This window comes from Thunnus maccoyii, chromosome 18 (genome assembly GCF_910596095.1).
Source record: "Thunnus maccoyii chromosome 18, fThuMac1.1, whole genome shotgun sequence".
In the NCBI taxonomy this organism is placed as follows: Eukaryota; Metazoa; Chordata; class Actinopteri; order Scombriformes; family Scombridae; genus Thunnus; species Thunnus maccoyii.
The window spans coordinates 15,858,365-15,880,655 of NC_056550.1; the positions used below are offsets into that span (position 1 = coordinate 15,858,365).

The following is a 22,291-nucleotide window of genomic DNA, read 5'->3' on the forward strand; positions in this document are numbered from 1 at the left end:
TTAGCAAGCTTCAGCAAGAACCCTGCTCTCTGTACAGCTGACAGCTGTACACTGTCAAAATGATGATCTTATGTTCTAGTTGTAAACACAACTTTATAACAATAACATTGAAAGTACTATGTTTGTGTGGAAAACATCTCAATATGTTAGCTTCTCACACACTGCCTTACATATTAAAATAAAGGAACATGCTTTGGATCATAACCATCTCTTTATTTTTTTGCAGTTAGCATAGACGTATGAAAACGAACAGTTCATAATGTCATTCCTAGTGATACAAAATAAACAGATACAAAATAAACAAGAATTTCGCATAATTTGTCATTTTCAGTTGGTCATTGCCTATAGTTATAACCATATTATTACTACAGCATTATAATCCCTTTATTCTATTGCTGTTTGTATTCTCTTAAAATGTACTTTGGAAATAAATTAATTAAAAAAATGCTACAGTATATGTTGTAAAAAGATGTGTGCCTTAAATTACTACACTAAAGTGACTCTAAAAAAAAAAAACACATCCAAGCCCTTATGGTCCCAAAACACCAAAGACACCCAGACCTGTGTGGAATCTGTAGCCCTCTAAGGTCCCTCCACTTTGATAATATTGACCTGCTGATCCTGTGGAGAGAGGTTGGAGTTCATCACCGGCTGCGTGGACACACTGCAGTCCTGCAGAGTCCTCCCTGAACAGCTGCTTTGGAAATCAGATGTTTTACTCTCTGATCCTCTGTATGTCTGAGAATGTGATTGGCTGAATGTAGACACATAGGACTGTGTGTACAGTGGCATGACTGTTTGACTGTTTTGCTGTGGGTATGCAGCTGCATAAGGTTGCGTTTGAGGAGGAGTGTGAGTAAGTGGGAGGCTCTCAGTGCTGCTACATGGTGGGAACCCATTCATGCTTGTAGGACTCAGTCCTGGCAGTTTGAAGGCCTCTACAGTTTCTAAACTCTCTAGAGAGTTATAGCTTGGCTGGGTTAGGCTGCACTGAGTGTATGTGCCTTGGCTGAAGTTGAAGGTGTCTTGGCTGAAGGAGGAAGATGCAGAGGCACTCGGCAAAGCAGAGGGTGATGGCGTTTTGTTGTGCTGTTGTTGAACACTGCTACAACGTCCCAGTTTGGAAGTCAGGTTCTGTAAAGTGCTGAGGATCTGCTTCTGAATGTGTGTCTGCTGCGCCTGCTCCCTCTCCTGGCGGCACTGCTGTTCCACTAGCATCTTCACTGCCAGGCCCAAGCTGCGTACCTCAGAGCTCAGGGTGTGAATCTGATCCTGCAGACCACCTCTCCCTCCAGGGTCTTGGACTGCCTGCTTGGGGCTTGGGTTCCCCTCACTGCGAGTGGCACCCTGGCCTCCAGGGGTCTGTAGGCGGATGACAGGACCCCCAGGAGCTGAGGATGTTAAAGGTGCTGGTGGCCGGTTAGGAAGCCGAATGCCAGCCCGAGGGGGAGGATGAAGGGAACGGACAGACACTCCTGGTCTCTCTGTGAAAAACCGCCTAGGGACACTGCCTCCTCCAGGCTGACACTCCATGACAGTCTGTGAAACATTGAAAAGATAGAAATTAAACTAGTGGAACACTATGAAAGATTATAGTGCAATCTTAGTAACAAATATGAGAATAAAGACAGAGTCTTAAGCATGGCCAGGCTCCCAGACTCAGGACAAAACACCAAAAAGGAGAATACCCAGTTATTTTTTGCTAAGGGGCCACTAATCAACTGGCAGCTTTATGCTGGAATACCTGGTACTAATTTACAATTTCATACAGTCTCAATTAGTTTGTGTATTTTTGTTTGAGTACAAGTTTTCTAACCTCACCTTTAAAAGTACCACACTACAGAACGCTGTATCTGAGGTTTTTGTGTGCTTAAAACAGGATCTAGTCAGCAAAAACTCAGAGGTATATCCAGGAACTGGTGTGAAGACAGTATGATTCACTATGCAAACATAATCCTTGACTTAACAGTTATAGTCTGTCAATAACAAAGGCAAGGAGCTCTCTTTAGTTAATGTGAATAAAGAGATAATTGCTGGAAATTTTATGGCATTTGAAGTTTGACCTTTTCTCACCTTTTCAGCGGTCAGATCATATGTCTCAGGCGGCTGTGGCACTGTATTCCTCAAATCAGCACCTTGGACACCTGAGTGATCTCTCCTCACCAATGCTGCCACCTGGTGGAGTGACTGTTTAAAAATAAGTTGTACATGTAAGACTACTAATTTGCTGCTTACAGTATTCAACAAATTGCACACCTTTGATGCTCTTATAGACGACTACAAACCTAACAAATAGGATTGTGCCACATGACAGATGTAATGTCTAGGTAGGTACCTTCATCCTGTGTGACAGAGCTTTATCCAAAAGCCTTTTACGAGCTGCCAACATTGAATTAGTGGCTGGAGAAGGCGTAACTCTCCTCCTCATGAATGCTGCAGATGCTGTTCCTGTGGAAGACACAGCATTTGCCTCTGCTCTTGTCACAGTGGACTGCAGACCTCTTTGTTGGCTGTTCTGAGCAAGAGAGGTGACACTAACAATCTGGATGTCATTTTCTTCCTTATCTCCCTCGTGTTGCCGCTCTAACCTGCTGCCTCCACTGGTTTCCCCGGATCCAGATGGTTTTGCATTAGTCTCTGGTTTTGTGGATGTCTGTTTGGCAACGTCTGGAGCTGCTGAAAAGCTAGCATGGTGACATGCCTCCTTCAGTAGGTTTTGGAGATGAATGTTACTCCAGCTTTCTCGTATTCCCCCAGCGTGAGTATGCACCTGTGCTGACGATGTGTTGCTTCCAGCCTCCCCAGGTCTCACCCTCCCTGGTGGCCTCCCCTGGAACTCCCTCAGAAACAGGTAGATGGCCTGGGCTGACACCTTGATGTTCTCCAGCTCCAGCACAGCTTTGATCTTACGGAAACTCAGACCAGCCTTCCGCAGCTCCACCACTTTGCGTTTGGCAGCATCATCCAGCCGGCCCATGGTCTCTCACTCCAGAGCAACTTAGTGAAATCAGTTGTTTTTCACTGTAAAAGTCATTTAAGAAAAAACTGTAACCAGCATTTGGTGTATGTTTAGTGCTGAGAAATAAATGTAGGATAAAACGTGTGAATCATGTGTGACTAAAGGTGCTGCAGTCATGAATGTCTTCTTGTAATGGAAAATACCAGTAATACAGGAGCATATTGGTACCACCAATAGAAAAATTTGCAGTTTCTCAAGGGATCCCTTTTAGATTGTAATTTTCTTTCCCATAGAGACTAATCTACAACTCTAATTTTTAGATAATGTCAAACAGAGTTGCAATGATTGACAGAAAAAATTAATTGCCAACCATTTTGATAGTCAATTAGGCTAATTGCTTTGACTCATTTTTTGAGAAAAAAATGTCCAAATCCTCTGATTCCAACTTCTCAAATGTAAATATTTTCTAGTTTTTTTAGTCATCTATGATAGTAAACTGAATATCTTTGGGTTGTGGACTATTGGTCAAGACAAAAAAAGACATTTGAGCACATCATCTTGGGCTCTGGAAAACAGTGATCACCATTTTTCAACATTTTCTGGCTTATAGACCAAAGAACTACCGATTAATTGAGAAAACAATCAACAGATTAACCGAAAATGAAAATAATCATAAGTTGCAGCCCTAATAACAAATTATTCCATAGTAACAAGAAACTTTTGTCCTCATAACAATGTATTACTTTATCTTGTCATATCCAGAAACACTTGTTATTACACAGTACCAACGAATCTCTGTAAAACAAACTTTCCTCATTATTATTAACATGCGTTATACATGTTGTTTTAACAAGAAAAACATCCAATCAATGCCTAATTTGAGGACATTGTAGCCTACAGTGTCTATAAAAATGTATAATACCTAATGTACATGATTAGATTAAGATTCCATGGTTATTGAAGTATAAACATATACTGATCCACACATGATAAAAACTAGATCACAACTGCTTCATTTTTGGGTCACAACATAATTTTACTCGATAAATCCGTAACAAGGCAAGGTGATTACTGGTTGAAGTCTCCCTCCACTCAAAAATATGTTTTTCTTTTTGTTCCTACTGTTGAATGATTGAGCTTCACTATGCAGAATGATGTATGTGCAGAGTTTGATGCTCTTTGCACATTCATCTGCTCAAAGTGGAATCCTGGTCCTATATTCAACTTACACAAGTGTGATGTGGAAACTTGAAGCCTTCAGTGCACACACACTGAGAATGGACTTTACAGTGAAGTAGGAGAAATCTTGTGCCCAGCAGTTAAAACTCTGAAATTAAATATATTTGCATATTTATAAATTCAGGAATTTCTAATGAGATAGAAGGGGTAGATGCAATTTTAAACATTTTAACATGGTAATTTGAACTTTTTTTGTGGAAAAACCATATCAGACACACATTATTAGTCAGGAGAGTATTTTGTATACATCTTAAACATGTCTGGAGGGGATCTTTAACACAAAAATAATAATGCAATCCATAATACAAGTTAAAAAGTAGTTAATTTATAAAGTGGGTAATGGGACAAATCCAGAGTAGACAGTTACCACAATACGTCTTTATTTTAATGCTAATTTGCAACTATTCTAGCGATAGATTAGCCTAGCTATAGAATCATGTTACAGCTACATTGCAAATTTGGAAAAAAGTTGTATTTCGTCGTGTTTGCTCGAATACGCTGCAGCACAGTGGTGATCCAGTTTATCTGTAACTACCAGATGTTAGCTTAGCGAGCTAACGACAACAGTTTAGCACAGTATCTTATAAAGTGAAGCGCTCACCTTGTTGGCAAGAAATACGATCGATTGGTGCTTACTAATCGATTAAATTCCACGTACCATGATGAAATATTTCGTCATTGCATAGCTGTGATGTAACCGTACAAACCTTAACATCTTTTTAGTCGACAACAACATAAATAAACAAATCAGTTGTATGTGGCGCTCAGATTGGTACGTAACTTCCTCTTGTCGTCATCACTAAGCGACGGTTCCTCAGGCCGCAAGCGAGCGGTAGAAGCAAAGGCGCATCCATTGAAAGAAATGTAAGTACTTCTGCGCTTTCATTGGACTGTAATTAAGTTATTCTTATTCCCAAATATATTTTACTACATGCAAAAAGTCATGCCGCATTTTCTAACCGTATGTATACTTCATGAAGAGAGCAGTCAGCGACAAAAGCGGCCCCGTGGCTTCCTGCTGCTTGTTTTGACGAGTCAGTTGAATGAAAATCAATGGCGGCGGATTTCTGTCCGGGAGTTTGTTGCTATAAAGTTAACTCGACTGAGATGTTTCAAGGATGACTTTATGATGATATAAAATGCTATATGATAGTGGTTCTCAAAGTGGGGTCCGAGGACCATCAAGGGTCCCTGAGTGGGTTCCAGGGGGTCCCCAGCAAAAAGAGGAATAATTAATTTTCACTATAATTCCATCCATAAGTAACACAATGGCAAAATGTATGACTATTTTGGTCATGGATTTCATACACTCTCTGTAATAAAACATCTAAAAAGCATAAAATGGGGGACCCCGGGACAAAATATTACCAAATGGGGGTCCGTAGTCTAATTTGTGTCAGTTTAAGGAACGTGAAAAAGTTTGAGAACCAGTGTTATACGGATGCCCAGTAAACATTTAAATTGCGAAGAAATTGTTAGAGTTCCGCAACAATGCAGCAATTTAGTTGCAATTTGATCAATACAATCTGTAGTCACTGTCTTGCTAGTGCCAGCCTTTTAAAAGTAGAACTAGGCCTATATTATACATAGATTAATCAAAAAGTCTCAATATACATATTAACAATGACAATAATCATCAGTTGCAGGCAGCCCTACACTCATTTGTGCCATCCACAATTTATATAATCTCAAAGTAACAACAGTTTGCCTCTAACTTTAGGGCACCATCACCCACCAAGAGGAAGGAGGAGGAAAAAACAAAAGACAGAGGTAAAGAAAAGACTGGTACCAAGGACGGAGACAAGGAGAGAGGACGGGAGAAAGTAAGGAAACGCCGCAGCGCTTCTACTGGCAGCAGCAGCAGCAGGTTTGTTTTCTAAGATGCCTTATAATGAGATTATTTGTGTTGATATTGGTAATAAAAGCAGTCTTAAATATGCATATGTTTAACCAAACCTGTTTTTATTTGTTTTCACAATAACCAGGTCCAGATCTAGCTCTACTTCAAGCAGCAGCTCTGGTTCCAGCTCAGGTTCCTCCAGTGGATCCAGTTCATCTGGGTCCAGCCGCTCTGGTTCTTCTAGCTCTCGTTCCTCCTCTTCTTCCAGTTCCTCTGGCTCTCCCAGCCCCAGCCGCCGACGCCATGACAACCGTCGACGCTCCCGCTCAGCGTGGGTCACTTCATCTGATACAATTACACAATATTTATACACTGTCATTTCTTGTAGTTTTACTTGTTTAAATCCTGATGAAGTTAATCAGTGCTTTGTTTGTGATTCTGCAGGTCCAAAACACAGAAGAGGGGAGATGATAAAGAGAGAAGGAAAAGAAGCCCAAGCCCCAAACCAACTAAAGTTCACTTAGGGCGGCTGACCAGGAATGTCACCAAGGTCAGCTGAGAAATGGTTAAGCTTTTTATAACAGAACACAAATACAGTATGGAAGCACATTGCTGCTTTAAATGACCATGACAGATGACATGAAAGCTTAGTTTGTGGGATCAAATCTGGCCTAATTTTAAGAAAAATTAGGGGGTTTTGCCAACATTGAGTCTAATTCATAAAATGCTTGAAAATGTAAGTGTATGTGTGTATAAAGTGTGTTTGGACAAAAGAATTCATCGCAGATTATTCAAAAATTACAGAAGCATATTTTATATTTAATTCTGTAGTCTTTTGATGAATCCCAGTCACTTGAAAATTTTAAGTGTGTTCACAAGTCCCTAATTTATCATAATGACATAATCTCAGAAACACCATGCTAGGTAGAAAAGAACAACCATGTTCATCATCTTGGGGACCAAAATGCTATGTCATATGCTGATTTATAAGTCTCATTCCTGAATGATTGGGATAAATGAGTATCCATGTAGACTATACTGAAAAAACATTATTTTAGTGCCAACATTTTTAATAAATTAAATTAAAAGTAGAGGTAGAGTGCTCTGATGCTCTCTGAAGTCTGAGCCCTGTTAATTGTCCTTCCTGGACCCATTTTCTTTGTCTTTTTCTCTGCAGTTGGATGATTTTGTACGTGAACAATAACATTTTTCCACAGATAGTTGGAACTTTTTTGGTACCACAGTTCTGATAAGCATACCATGTCTTTTTTTTCCACAGGAACACATCCAGGAGATCTTTTCCACTTATGGGAAAATCAAAATGGTTGACATGGCGATGGACAGGCTTTACCCACACCTGTCCAGGGGCTACGCTTATGTGGAGTTTGAGACTCCTGAGGAGGCCCAGAAGGCCCTCAAACACATGGACGGAGGTAGGAGATCATGTTCACTTTACTGCCTCTGTCTCACAGACATGTGTATTTATGTTGAATAATCTTCTGTTATTACTCTGTTATTGATAGGTCAGATTGACGGACAGGAAATCACTGCGTCTGCTGTGCTGCCTCAACGTGTCCGGCCTCCCCCTCGTAGACCCTCTCCCCCTCGCAGAATGCCTCCACCACCACCTATGTGGCGTCGCAGCCCACCACGCATGAGGAGAAGGTCAGTCTTATGACATCCTTTGCCTCAAATTTCCTAAAATATATTCTACTTTTGAATGATTTTTTTTCACGGTTCAGACCGGTCAATCTCCTTCCACCACTGAAGTTTAATAAATATATATTTTTATGTTGTTTCAGGTCCCGCTCCCCGAGGAGGCGATCCCCAGCACGCCGCCGCTCTCGCTCCAGATCTCCTGGTCGCAGGCGTCACCGCTCTCGTTCCAGCTCTAACTCCTCCAGATAGACGATTTTCCTGCCTCCGGATATCAAGTGATCTGACACCGGATCACTGTTCCTGCTTTCTCAGACCTTATGGACTCACCAGAAAAATAAAAATCTGCATCGTAGCCAACATAAACATCTGCCTGCATGTAGAAAGCGGACAGGTCTTTTTTGTTGTTGTTTTTTTTTTAATGTGCAAATGTGAGTTTCTTTTAATATTTCCTTTTGTTAAGTTGATTCTGACAAGCTGACTCAGTATTTGTGTTGTTTCAGGCTGAGTTTGAGCTCCAATGAGATCTATCAATTTTTAGCTCAAATTGTGACTCCTTTTTAGCATGTGTTGAATTTTTAGACATTTTGAAAAATAAAAATGCTGAAACATCCGCAGTATGTGAGGTCAGTTTGTATCCGTCAGGTCAAGATTCTGAAAGACAAAGTGTTCGCTTGGAGCTATTATTACAGTTGATACATGATACATGTATTGTTTGTCATAAAGTGGAAAACACTACAGGCAGTGGACAAAATATCAGGAACATAATATAGATACAATACAATTCACACTAAAGGTTACAATGTTCAGTTTTAGTTTAGACTGTTGGATTCAACTTGTGATACTTTACATACAGTTGTGTCTTGTACCTGTTACCATGTCAGCCTCTAGTGTGTCGGTGTTACTCAGTAGAGCTCAAGTTGGTAGATCATTAACTTAATTATTGACACGTTTTTTCCCTTCCTTTAAAAAAGTCCTCTGTCAAAAAGGCTTATTGTTCTGCTCACCTTAACCTAAGAGCAGGTCAAATCACAAATGAAAACACTCCACAATTCGACTGTTTTAAGCAATAAACTACATAAATTGAATTTCCTATATAGATTAAGTACCACAAGTACATACTTGCCAGCAGACCATAAAGTGGGGAGGTTTAAATTTATAAAATATTAAAATTAAACAATAGTAACACTTACAAATAATAGAACAATATAATTTCAGTGAATAAGATGGCTTGTAAAATGTCTCGGGTGAGGTACAGTAATCCACTGCTGGGGGGAATTTGGACTTGTATTGCCGTGCATGTTCATGCAGGTATTCTATCTGCGAACAAAAAAAAGACATACAGATCAAAAAAAAAAAAAAAAAAGACGCGGTAAAAGATGTTTCCAGGCGCCGTGGAGGCGAGCGGGTCAAAGCGGGTGTCTTCCCCGTGTGGGAGTGTCGTGAGCGTGAGATTTCCTACCATCGTGTCCGCTGGGGGGTCTCACTAACCAGACAGAGACAGGATACGTAAATGCATGTATTGTTTTATCTATAGTTGGCTTTATAGCATCTACCATGCTGACCATGCTCCACTCTTCAATCACCCTCCTCCACCCACAATGTTACAGTCATTAGTTGTGTAGGTGCGTAACGACGCGCTTTTACATTTCAGTCCACTGCGTCCGGCGGCAATCTTACTTTCGATGCATGAGAGTTTGAGGATTTCAGCCTCTAAGCAGAATCATTTGCATTATGGCTTCGGATATAGAAAGGAACAGACAGCGTTTGAAACAGCTTGTGGGCAAACCTGGGAATGGAAACTGTGCCGACTGCGGAGCTGCAGGTAGGCTTCGTTTGTGATCAGGTGGAGGGGAATTAGTGAAAAGATGCTGGACTTGGCTAACAATGACCATTTCCTACTTAAATCAGTCTGTTTAAACCTTCTTTGACTATCTTACCTTTACAATAACCCAATATAGATGATATAAGCTACAAATAATAACTGTGTACTACAGTTTCTCAGTGTGCCTCTATAGTTATTCGCCAGAGAGTACAAGGTCGTTCAGTTTCTTTTCTCAGACAGTCACGATGTGGTCAGGCCATAGCAATGAAAAACAGAACAGTTGACACAGGAGAGCAATACATTTGATGAGGAGTCATAGATAACTTCATAAATAAGAAAGACTGTCAGACCCATGTCAGCGTATCAGCTTTTCAGATCTGGCGTCGTTAAAGTTAAAAAGTGATACATACTCTTAATTCCCTGGTGAGGAATCCACTCAAACGCCTTTTATGTAGATTGAGGAGCCAAATCTGGTGGCTGACTTACTTCTCCATGCAGACAAGTGGTTACACACCCTGATGGTTACACCTTGTTGGTTTATCCGATCTGCAGTTTAACACATGGACATACAAGAAGGTGTGGTTTGTGAAAAAGTGAGTGAAAGTCGCAAAGATCTAGAATAATTTGTTGACTTTATTATGCCTGTCATGCTTTGCTAATTATTTTTCAGTATGTTAAACTGAAGAGATCCAATGTGATGCCATCAGCATAATCAGTAAATACACAAGAACATCTGCTCTTATCATATGCCAGTAAGAATAAATACAGCTCTCTTAAAGTATATTCATTTATATTTCTTGAAGGATGCACATTAATATCTTGATGATCGGATTAAATACTGATTCGAAGCTGGTTTGGAGAGTGATTTCACTTTTGGACTGGTTTATTATCTCAAATACAGCAGGCTGTAGGTCTACATAATACAGAAAACATGGGAGTGGCTAACTACACACCAAGTCCTTGTCTCCTTTGCACAGATGCAGTGTTGCACGTGTGTAGCATTGTGATTATGCACAAGGAAGTAATATAGTTTTTTTTTTGTTTGTTGTGCTATGTGTGCATTGTGCGCTCGCTAGGTCTTCAATAGCAGTGGTTGAAGGGTTGCAGCATGCTGATACAAACTACTTGACTCTGCCCCAGTTCTCTGCTGGTTCACTTCACTTCACCACAGCAGCTGCAATCTCACGTTGCACTGATCAGAGTAATGATTCTGAAAACGAAAATTTCCTTTAGCATGTGTGCGTGTAACCAGCCATTCGCACCTTAGCTGCAACTGCTGCCTGTTCTGTCAGTCTATGGATTCAAATTGATCAGTTTACAGTACATTGTCATAAAGAATAAATAAATAAATAAACTCTATCTTGTTATTTACTCCCTGGATTTTTGCTGAAAAACAAATGTGCTATATATTGATTGTGAAATTGATGCTGACCATGCTGCACTCCCTCCACTCATGAGCCACTCTTCAAAGAGCTGTTTGAACTGTGTGATGTTCTGAAATGTCATGAATGTTGAACATAACTGTGTGACATTCTACAAAAAACAAAAGTATTTTTTTTCAGTTCATGTCTGCTTCATGTCAGATGTCGTCAGGATGTGTTTTCTTGGGGCACACGAGGCGTTGAAGGTGGCAATGCCTGATATGTTGCATGCAAAATGTGTGAATGCAATGTGTTGAATAACATATTGTACATACACACAGTGCACAAACCTCTGAATTTACATTATTCACAAAACAGCAACAATACTGTATATTAATTGTGGTACACACATTTATAAATGTGGTATATGTATTAATAGTATATGTATATTCATGTCTGGCTCTGATATAACATCATGTAACACATAACTCTGAAGGAAATGTTTTCTAATCGGGTGTTGCTCAGTTGCTCAGTTGCTGCAGCGCTTGCGGTAACAAAGCAAATGTGAGCTGCTGTTGTGTAAATAGTGCATTAAATGTGAACTTCTCAGACATTTTGTGTTTGTGTGTGAGCAGAAATAGTATCTATGAAACACTACCGTGCCAGGGTGAATCAAGGTGAACCATCAGTGGTGCCCAGTCATCTCTCTCACTTCTGTCCTCACACAAACATAAATACAGTCCAGATGGTCTGATTTGAGATCCCAATCACCTGTCTGACATAATTCTCACCCAAATATTGATTACTTATGAGGAAATCTAGGTCATGTACTCAAGCTCACTTCCCTCTGGGTGACCGGCTTCCTGTGTGTGCTCAAGTGAACACACCTTTTTTTTTAAGATGTAGTGACAATTGATTACAGAATTGTTGGAGCAGCCAGAACGTCTGTTTAAAAGACAGAGCTAGGTTTCTATCGTTAACTGTCTCTGCTTCTTTTTCAGGCAACATTTTTAGAGGTACCAGTTAACTCTGTGTGATTATTAGGAATCTTATCCCACCACAGGAATGACATAAAAACCTCATACACATGTGAAAAGTACTGCATTCCCACAATGATAAGGTCAACCCGGTTCAAATATTGTCAGAGTCATGAACGTCTGTTAGAGGGAAGTTCAGAAATGTTTCAGTGAGTTCAGTTATTTTGAGCTCAAAGTGGTTTTTGTGTGCAGCTACACACACATCTCTATGTTGTGTTGCAGATCCGGAGTGGGCATCTTACACCCTGGGTGTGTTCATGTGTCACAGCTGCTCAGGCCTCCATAGAAACATTGCACAGATCAGCAAAGTGAAATCTCTTCTGCTGGATCCATGGAGCAAGTCCGAGGTGGAGGTGTGTCCTTACTATCTGTTGTTTACTAATGTGTGGAGATGCTTTTAAAGTATTCAAAACCTGAACAAAGTAGAAAGCCCTGTGTTTTGCAAGAGAAGATTAGCCATTGATTGCAGTCCAAAACTTGGCCTGAAATAACGTCTGCAGTCTCTTGCCTCGCCCTCATCCATCCCACCCTGCTCCACTGTGAGCATCACTCTCATCTTACTGCTCTGCCTCTGCATCTCTGCTTGGAAAAATAAGACAAGTCATCAGTCTCAATTTACTGTGGCCTGAAAGGCATGAGCCAGCAGCTGGCAGACACAACCAAGATCTTTGTGTTTGGGTGTTGGTGTGTGTGCTCTGAATCCTTGGACTCTGTTTTTATTACTGGCTTTAAAAACAGAATTATTCCCAGTAGGAATTAGCTGAAGGAAATTGTTTCTATACATCTTGTCCAGTGTCATTAACTGCTGTCCACCAAAATGTGTGCACCAAAAATTCGCCATTCTCTCTCTGTGTCCTCTTTTCTCTCTCTTTTTTGTTTCCTTGATTTGTGTGTTTTTGTGTGCATGTATTTTCATGTGATGTGTAGTTTCCTTGCTTGCTGAGCAGTGTACTCTGTGTTAAATACAGAGACACAAAAGAAGAGGCTTCATCCCCCTGGGCATGGAGATACACGAACCCTGAGCTGCAAGCTCCTCATTATGTTTGAATGCCTGCTTGTGCTGGCAACCTGTCCTTATCATCCAAATACACATTTATGCACTCACAGCCATTAAGCAACTGAGCACACACATACAGGCACAGATATCACTTTCAAACATCAGATGTTTCTCTTCCTCCCTTCTGCAGTTTATGGACTCTGTGGGTAACAATGCTGCCAAGGCCAAATATGAACAGATAGTTCCCGCGTTCTACTACCAGCCCACACATAAAGACTGCATGTAAGTGATGTGTCCTCCTCCATTAATGTCTGATCCATATGTTTCTGCCACATCTGAACAGGTACTATAAATGTAAGATGGATGAGTAAATATCTATGGCACAGTCGGAGACTCCAGAAACTCGTCTTTTCCTTCATGCTGGCTTTAGGTTGTTCTGATTTTGAAGAAAACCTCTGCTGATATCCTTTGTGGTTATTTTATATCAAATATTACGCATAGCACCTTTTTTTAACTGTAATTATTATTCCACAGATTGGTGCATACAGTGAAATAGAGACATCAAGTGGTTTTGGTGGCAAGGCTGACACAGAAACTTCTCAGTGATAAGAATGCCAAGTTCCTGCAGTATGAACAGGAAGCAACATTTCAGTTTAAGGGTTTCTTCTTAACCGTCCAGTGGTATGCATAAACCCTAACCCAATATGCAATGACAAAACACTGAGCTATGAGAGTTTACTTTAAAATGGACCTGCATTGTGTTTTTGTAATAGACTATAGTGTACAAAGGAACGGAATTTTTGATTAAAAAGAGAGTAAAAGTCAAATCTATTAAGCGTGACAGACTTTGAGCCCTTAAGGAAGAGCTGTACAAAGCCATTATTAGAGTGTGATGCTGATTTGTTGAAAGAGACATAGCTGGTTAAGCATGGTGACTTGCCGAGTATCTGCTCAATCAATCGCAGTCCTTAAATGATGATTTTTAGACAAGCCACGTAATATTTGATTGCCTCCGTTGAGACTTTGCATGAAATGTTGCCCGGAGACTCGATATTCATGTAAGTTAATGAGATGTTTCCAGCAAATTAGCTCAATGCTTGAGTGTCTAACACCAACTGTTGTGCAGGCTCCTGCGGGAACAATGGATCCGAGCCAAGTACGAGAGGAAGGAGTTTATGTGTGTGGAGAGGCAGGAGCCCTACTCGGCAGGTAAGAATGAAACGTGTCCGTGTACAGTTACAAACACGCATGTAAATGAATTGTACTTCTTGTTTACTCAGGAAAACAAGTCATTATCCACATCTCACACAGTAACACCTATTCAACACTTAATGAGCATGAGCATCATTCATTTGTCATTACCAACATTCATAAGTGGAACAGCTGATCACATCCAAGAAAGAGGCATCCTCTCACACCCCACTTTGCCACCACTTAATGTATCATTTGCAGTCTAACATCCTTCAAATCTTCATTTATTTCACAACCACATGATGCACTTTGAGTCATTTATCTGCATCCAAGATTGCTGCTCAAAAGATATAAAATGACACTCTGGTTAGAGCTGCTAAAATAAAGCATAGCATACAAGCTCTAGTTCTAACTGTTTTTTCACCAACTGGCTGATGATGATTTTGTGAAAAAAATGTATTTATCTGCTGGGGTTCAATATGTGGCATGGCAGTAGAAGCATGACATTGTAGTAGTAGTGGGGTAGTAATAAGCAGCTCATGGCTCAGTAGACACCATTACCCACTCCACATTTACATAGCACAGCACAATTAGCCTGCCAGTCAGATTGTCCGACTGCTCATTATGTGGTTTGGCAGATGGAGAAACAAGGGCAGGTCTTCAAGGGAAGAAAACTGCTCTTTGCTGTCCTTGTTTTCTGCTCTACCTTTACACTTTCCTCTCATCTATATTGACCTCTGTTTCCGCCCAACCGCAGTTCGCTTCCCCCAGCTCTCTTCATTGAGACTATGTGAAATCATTTTGCCGTTATCCTATTCTGACTTGCTCACTAAATGTACATTACACACAGTCCTTATCTCTGTCTGACAAATGTCTCTTGGCTAATCGCCTTGTGCAGCCTCTTTAAAAGAGAGGAAGTGGCACCAACCTGACTAACCAGACTCAATCAATAATGGATGCCCTCCAGACTGACTGGCAATGAGTGTGCAGATGCTAAGATTAGGCCATTATGGCCTCTTAATATAATGGATAACATTTTTAAAATCTTGGAACTGTATCCATGGTGAAGGCAAGAGATTGACCTTTGACTACAATCCAGTTAATACATAACTGAAAGAAACATTGTTTTACCCCAACCCCCCCCTATAAAAAGCCACTTCTGTTTTGACCATAAGTTTAAAGTTAGTTTTAAACTTGCCTCAAATAATTATTCTATTGCTGAATGAAATGAAAAAAGGCACTGGTACATGCAGCACTTAATAGTGCATAAATGTAGTCGTGAGTAAAGGATAGGCCCACTGTTTTTAAATTTATAGCCATGCAGTGTACAATGTCATAGATAAATTCAGTTTTGAGAAGCTGAGGTCACAGTCTAAGGGGAAATGGGAAGCTGTCAGTATAGTTTGTATGTTCTGCTGATAAGAAAAGATGGTCACCAACCAGGCTTTCTCACATTTTATTGTCTATTTCCCTTGGTGACTTCTGTGTCGGCAATGAGAGCTTGGCTGGAATAAATTCGGTTTAACCTGATTGAAAGCGTGCTTTGTGACAATTTTTTGGAAGGGCATTTAAAGACTTACTTACTTACTTATGTTACTCCACATCTTTCTTGTGAAGGGATTGTCTCTTCAAATTTGTAGTAAAGTGATGTCATTGCTTGAGCGACAGAGTGCAAAGTTCATACAAACATTTCAAGTTCACATACTACGACATAGTCTGCATGAAGAAATCCAGATCTCTAAAATCAACACAGTTCCCTTTTTACTACACTCAATTCTCAGTAACATCCTGTATTTGCCGTTAAGACATTATAAATTACTTATGAAATGCCTTATGCACTAAATAGCTAAAATCTGCACACGGAAATAAGTAGATGTACAAAAAGACAAACAAAAATGAACTATATCTGAGAGAGTTTAAACAGCAGCATTTGCAATACTGAATAAAAGGCCTGCAAGATAATTCGGGAGATTTTGAATCAAGTACTCACATCTTTTTCAGGAAAAATGAGTATTTCTCAGGGGACACTAAATGTATCTAAGAGGCAGAATGACTCTTTGCACTAACATCATTCCATAAGTGATACGTGCATGCAGAAACTGAAAGCAAAATCTCACTCTAAGGTAGACAAGATAAAGAACTATTATCAGAGTCTCATGACTGTCAAACTCTTCCTCTCTGTGTGTCTCTTGTCTTTCTCCCTCTCTGTCAATGGTGTCTTGTGTTGTGCTGTGCAGAGGTTTAGGAGCATGTGGCTGCATGTCTCTGCCACAGAGGAAGAATGGCCTCTTTTGTGTACAAGTATTCTATATAACATTGCTCCTAGATTTTTGAGCTGGAGAAACTAGCAGCGAACTGTTAGGGGAACAGAAGAACGAGAGATGCTACTGTCCAAAACTTGCTTTGTTCTCCAAACTGTTTGCAAATCTTTGACATCCAGTTGCTACAGTGAATGACTTCTCTTCTTCTTCTCCTCTGCTGTGTTATGTTGTTGGGGACGGTCTGACCGCTCTTTCTCTCAGTGGTGGAACAAAACACTCTGACTCATGAATAATTGATGAAGCCATTGCTCAACCAGAAGTTTCCCTAATGCCTGTGGCCCAAACCATGATGACTTCATTACTGGTCAAAGAAGCAAGGAACTGAAGCTCTTCTCTCTGATCTCTGCTTTTTATCATATTGCAGTTTAGCTCATACCATACCAGTGTTTGACTATGGTTCTTCTGACAGTTCCTTGCAGGGGAAGTGGTTTATCAGTTGTCTCTGTCATAGTCTATTTGCAGATTCCCATGCGGTTAAAAGAAGACAGTTAAGTGCCACTATAAATGAGGCTGTATATTTGTGTGCCATGACTGCAACATTGCTGGGGCTGCTGCTGTTCATTTAACTGGTTTTAGGACATTTAAATGTTATTGTGATTTTGATTGAATTCTGCTGTGGCCCCAAGATTTATTGAGAAATTGATGTAAATAACTGTGTCTGTGGCTTAATTTAATTATATGTACAGTTGCAGATACATGAGATACAGTTACAGAATAACTAGTTTGAGCTTGTACTCTCAGATTAAAGCTATAATGAAAGCACTGAAAACAGTTAATTAGTTCAAACAAAACTAAAATGTGAAAAAAATGCTCTCTTAGTACTAATAAAACTAATAAACTAATAAATAATAACTTTGCAACAGTTCCTAATTTGATACTTTTATTTAGTACTGTTACTTTTTTTTACTTTTTGTGGCTGTTTAAACAGGTGTTCTGACTTGGTTGGTGGCTGAAGCTGCCAAGACTTCTTGAGAAGAAGTAAAAATGTGAACCTCAAATTGAAGACACGTTTAGTTTATTATAATGTTAGAAATGCAGGTCTTGGATATTAGGAAAAAAAATAACCAATTGAGGTATTTTTCTGTTGAATATTGCTATATCGCTGGTCTATACAAGAGTGTAGGTTTGTGTGTGTGTGTGTGTGTGTGTTTGTTGGCTGGGTGTGTTTAAGACAATGACAACGCATTTCTTCCTGCAGTGCTGTTTCTGTTGGCTCACGCTGAATATGGACAGAGAGGCCAGTGTCAGGAACAGGCCTAGGAACAGAGCCAACAAGCCTTTTTTGTGTGTGTGTGTGTGTGTGTGTGTGTGTGTGTGTGTGTGTGTGTATGTGTGTGTGTGTGTGCGTGTGTGTGTGTGTGTGAGAGAGAGAGAGAGAGAGAATAATGAGAATGAATAAAAGGAGAATTTATAAAATGATACAGCATGTAAACATCGATTTATTCACTGGCACTAATTAGATTGTCAGAAAAATAAAGTTATAGTTGGTTAATCAAAAAGTCTTTATACATGTGTTTGTGTGTGTGTGTGCATGTGTGCGTGTGTGTGAGAGAGAGAGAGAGTGAGAGAGAGAGAGAGAGAAAGTGAAAAAGTCTTTATACATGTGTTTTTGTGTGTATGTGAGAAAGAGGAGGAGAGGGAGAAGGACTTTTAGTGAGGTTTGGGCTTGTAGAGCAAGCAGTCAGTTGAATCTCAATTATTTATATGTAGTAAAAGCAAAGGGGGCTCCCTCCCACCACTGCTGACCACATAAGCTAAAAATGTGCACACACGCGAGGCAGAGAGATACATGTGCACCTCATATGTACACATAAAGTCAACAATACCAGTATTACATCTTTGTAATGTTGAAGCTCTCAGTAGCCTCCACCAGCCTTGACTGACTGTAGTCTGATGCAAAGCTTTAAATGTCTCAAAAATTTAAAAATGTCTCAAATTCTTGGTGACCATTGTTGCATAAAGTAATGTTAGTGTTTTAGTGCATTCACAATATACTGGAAGAATTGGCACAAGGGAAAATTTTATTATCATAACCAATACGGAAACAACATGTATATCATCAGCATCGATTTTCTAATAAAATCTTGTGGGATTATCAAGGGAAATGAGTCTCTCACTTGGAATACTGGCATGATAATATGCCTATTAAATCTGCACTAATCAATATTTTTACATTAAAAATTGATGAGGAGTGCTATTGTGCAGCTCAGCACTACAAGGTATTTGAGCACTTTAGTTTTATGGCCCAAAACTTTTTTTTTCTTTTTTTTTTTTTAAATATATGAATGTTTGTCTTTGGTTTTGGGGTATTATATTTAGTATTTTGGTAAAATCCTGTTGTGTACCTCTGTTTTCTCTCTTTGTGTTCCCGCTCTGTGTTGATGTAATGGGACCCTTGTGGCTCCCCTCCTGCCAGGCTACAGAGAGGGGTTTCTATGGAAACGAGGCAGAGACAACGGACAGTACCTCAGCCGAAAATTTATTCTGTCTGAACGGGAGGGTGTTTTGAAGTACTTCAACAAGCATGATGTGAGTGCTTTCTTTCTCTTTCTTAATGTCGATTTGAGTTGCTTATCTCGGGTTTTAAACTTTTTTCTTAAAAATCTCTCTCTGGAGATCTCATTCAACTTCAAATGTACAAATTTTGCTCATCACTGGCTTTATAAGTACAGGATTCACATTTATTTCAGCTAACAGTAAGAAGGAAAAAGAGCCAAATAATGCCCACAGAGACAATAATCATGATGTTTGTTCTCTAATTATTATTGATCAATGGTAAACTTCTACATCCTTTTCTATTTAAAATACATATCAGAGCATTTCAAGAAGATTGTAAGGAGAGTCAAGACTATATTGAGTATCTCTCTTTTGAAAATTGTATTTCTTTTCTGCAGGCCAGAGAGCCCAAAGCGATAATGAAGATCAATACAGTGAATGCCACTTTCCAGCCAACAAAAGTTGGCACTGCCCATGCCCTCCAGATAACGTATTTAAAGGACAACAGCACTAGGAATATCTTTTGTTACCATGAGGATGGGAAGGTGAGGTGCAGCACCTGTCTGTTTGGCGTTTTTGGTGGGACGTGAAGTGCAGGAGAGTGTCTTAGCTGTGTGAGCAGGAGATAAAAAGCACATGTGTCCATCTAGTGGATATGGTTTGTAATTACAAGCATGTGTGTAATATAAGTTTTTTTGTGTAATCATTTACATGAAAACAATTCTTTGATAAATTGGAGAGAGAGAGCATGGCTTCAGCAGTAATCAATGGTGTGATTTTCTTTCCAATCTGAAATAATATTGTTAGAGAATATGTTACTTCTTCTAAATGGTGCACATCTCCCTGGGGTATTTCTGTTCAAATGGCATTTCTAGTACAAATGGCATTTATGAAAGCCATTTTCTCTCATAATGAGTGCAGTGTGAGTAGTGCTTGGGGTAACTGGGGACTGTCAGGGCTGATGATGTATGTGAGGAGATATTGCAGCATGAGTTAGTCACTGAACTTCCTGATGTCCTGTCTTGAAGGAAATGGTGGACTGGTTCAATGCCATCAGAGCAGCCAGGTTTCACTACCTGCAGGTGGCTTTCCCTGGAGCTCTCATATCTGATGTGAGTACACACACGCACACACACAAACATGCATGCAGGGCCTTAGCTGTAATTGGAGGTCACTGAGATCATGTTGTTGATATTTTTTTCTGGGAATTTGTGAGGTTTAGCAATACAAAGGGAGATTACATTTGCAAGTAAAATAATACACATGGCAGTTAAAGTCTGAGTCCAGACATTTCTAGATACTAGCTAGGTATTTACATTTGATTACTTTTCAGCATATAGCCAACAAATTAAAAAAAAAAAAAAAAAAAAAAAAATATATATATATATATACTCTTTCTCCACCAGTATTCCCGGCAGTGTGATGAAGGCTCTGAAGAGTATTTGGACCTTCATAATGGGCAATAGATGAAAATATAATTTTAACAATTGTAAAAAATAAAAATTAAAAAAAAAAAAATCAAAATAATTGACTTTTGTGTCAGGTCAGAATTTGTGTTCTAGTTAGGTCCCTGCACACACACACACACACACACACACACACACACACACACACACACACACACACACACACACACACACACACACACACATTCCTATATTACTAACAGTGGACTATCATTCTACATCAACCAAGTGTGGACCTCTGTTTCTGGTCATTTTGAAAGAGCAAAAATAGAATAGAAAATTTACTTTTAAGGTCTTTTCCCATGATATTACAGCAAATGTGCTTTTTAAATTTTTTTTTAAGAAATTGCCAGGACTGCACACACACATATAAAACACATGAAACACACACAGATGATCACTGAAGTCTTTGCTCTTTTCTTGGCTAGTTGTTGCCAAAGCTAACCAGAAACTACACAAAGGAGGGTTATATGGAGAAGACTGGTCCAAAGGTGATGTATAAAGCACAGTATAGTATATAAAGCATATAGCATGAAAGCCAACATATTTATGTCCTTCTCTTGTTCCTGTCACACAGCACACTGAGGGCTTCAAGAAGAGGTGGTTCACAATGGATGACAGGAGGCTCATGTACTTCAAAGATCCACTGGTACTAAAGCTGCATGTCCTGAGGAAATTTCTGTAGATGTACACTGTGACCAACAGATGCTGCTGTTTCTTTGAGAACAGTCTCCTACAGACCAGTGATACTTACTGTGCCAGTGATACTTATGGAAACAACTACTTGGTTAAAAGTGTTTCCCTATCTGGTTGCAGGACGCCTATGCACGAGGTGAGGTGTTCATCGGTAGTAAGGAAAACAGCTACACTGTGCTCCCTGGCCTCCCCCCCAATATTCAGGGCTACCACTGGCAGTTCGGAATCACCATAGTAACCCCAGACAGGAAGTTCCTTTTTGCGTGCGAGACTGAAGAAGATCAGAAAGACTGGATTGCTGCATTTCAGACTGTTATCAACCGACCAATGTTGCCTCAGGAGTATGCAGGTAAATTGAACAGCCAAGTATATTGAGTTATTGTGAGCTTTATTCTTCTCAATTGCCAAGTCTGATATTGTTTTCCCTTTCTGTCTGCAGTGGAGGCCTATTTTAAGCACAAACCGTGAATTGTATTAGTGTTTGAAGAACTATTCGTACAGGATGAGGAGTATGAAGTGGAGCTGGAGGAAGAGGTGAAGAACCTGAGATACATTTTCCAGTCTCATAATTGGAGCTGTTATAAAAGCTGAAGGGTGACCATTCACACAGTTCATTACTCTGCCTGTTGTCCTGCTCACCCTCACCCACATTTTGTGCCAGATGCAAGTGAAAGGAGTCAAAATCACTTCTAAATCCATGTTGTGAAGCTCATGAATATTAGCCTAACTCATTCATCTGTCATGTGATGTGACTTACATACTTGAAAGAGGTCAGTTATCCTGACCTGAATGTTAGAAGCTACGTATGTACGCCTTGTGTGTGGGAGTCAGAACTGTTGCTGCTCAGATGTGAAAAGATGTTCAATGTTGTTCTCTGTTCTCGGTAATATCAGCCAATATACAACTGAATTTACCTTGCCGATTTAAACCAAGTATACAAACTGCGGCCTTCTGGGCAATTATAGCAAACTAAAACAAACATTATCTGACACAGGACTATAATATGTCAGTAGGAAGTATTTACACATGCGTGATTTGCAGATACTCACACACATACTCACATTTATTTCCATGTATAATATCTAATTCTCTGTGTATTTATTTTTTACTTTCTAATTTGCTATTTGCAGCTTTTAATCTCATGATGCCAAGCACTGCAAGTACAATAAGCTATGTTTTGCTTTTCTATGCATTTTCAAGCAGCTGA

The 22,291-nt window shown here is 39.8% G+C and overlaps 3 protein-coding genes across 8 annotated transcripts; 2 read left to right on the forward strand and 1 right to left on the reverse strand.

Moving 5' to 3' along the window:
- Positions 1–192: 192 nt before the first annotated feature.
- On the reverse strand, positions 193–5,438 carry LOC121883442. 5 transcript variants are annotated; one of them, XM_042391717.1, is made up of 5 exons: positions 4,800–4,954; positions 4,189–4,286; positions 2,336–3,021; positions 2,074–2,187; positions 193–1,539 (listed from the first exon to the last, which is right to left on the reverse strand). In XM_042391717.1, the coding sequence occupies exons 3-5, from the start codon at positions 2,975–2,977 to the stop codon at positions 583–585; spliced, it is 1,713 nt and encodes a 570-aa protein (XP_042247651.1). In that variant the 5' UTR covers positions 2,978–3,021; positions 4,189–4,286; positions 4,800–4,954; the 3' UTR covers positions 193–582. The 5 variants fall into 5 exon arrangements, with proteins under 5 accessions (XP_042247651.1, XP_042247653.1, XP_042247655.1 ...); XM_042391719.1 differs by having other exon boundaries at positions 4,906–4,949; XM_042391721.1 differs by lacking the exons at positions 4,189–4,286; positions 4,800–4,954 and adding an exon at positions 5,159–5,438.
- On the forward strand, positions 4,981–8,307 carry LOC121883449 (RNA-binding protein with serine-rich domain 1-like). Its single transcript, XM_042391729.1, has 7 exons — positions 4,981–5,062; positions 5,919–6,065; positions 6,184–6,369; positions 6,483–6,588; positions 7,318–7,471; positions 7,562–7,703; positions 7,841–8,307. Coding segments are annotated over exons 1-7 (843 nt in total). The 5' UTR covers positions 4,981–5,060; the 3' UTR covers positions 7,947–8,307.
- Positions 8,308–9,072: 765 nt separating this feature from the next.
- LOC121883447 (arf-GAP with dual PH domain-containing protein 1-like) lies at positions 9,073–21,626 on the forward strand. 2 transcript variants are annotated; one of them, XM_042391726.1, is made up of 11 exons: positions 9,073–9,519; positions 12,140–12,270; positions 13,105–13,196; positions 14,041–14,123; positions 18,843–18,955; positions 19,321–19,467; positions 19,951–20,034; positions 20,817–20,879; positions 20,966–21,037; positions 21,205–21,433; positions 21,524–21,626. In XM_042391726.1, the coding sequence occupies exons 1-11, from the start codon at positions 9,429–9,431 to the stop codon at positions 21,550–21,552; spliced, it is 1,134 nt and encodes a 377-aa protein (XP_042247660.1). In that variant the 5' UTR covers positions 9,073–9,428; the 3' UTR covers positions 21,553–21,626. The 2 variants fall into 2 exon arrangements, with proteins under 2 accessions (XP_042247660.1, XP_042247661.1); XM_042391727.1 differs by lacking the exon at positions 9,073–9,519 and adding an exon at positions 12,886–12,958 and having other exon boundaries at positions 12,185–12,270.
- Positions 21,627–22,291: the final 665 nt, after the last annotated feature.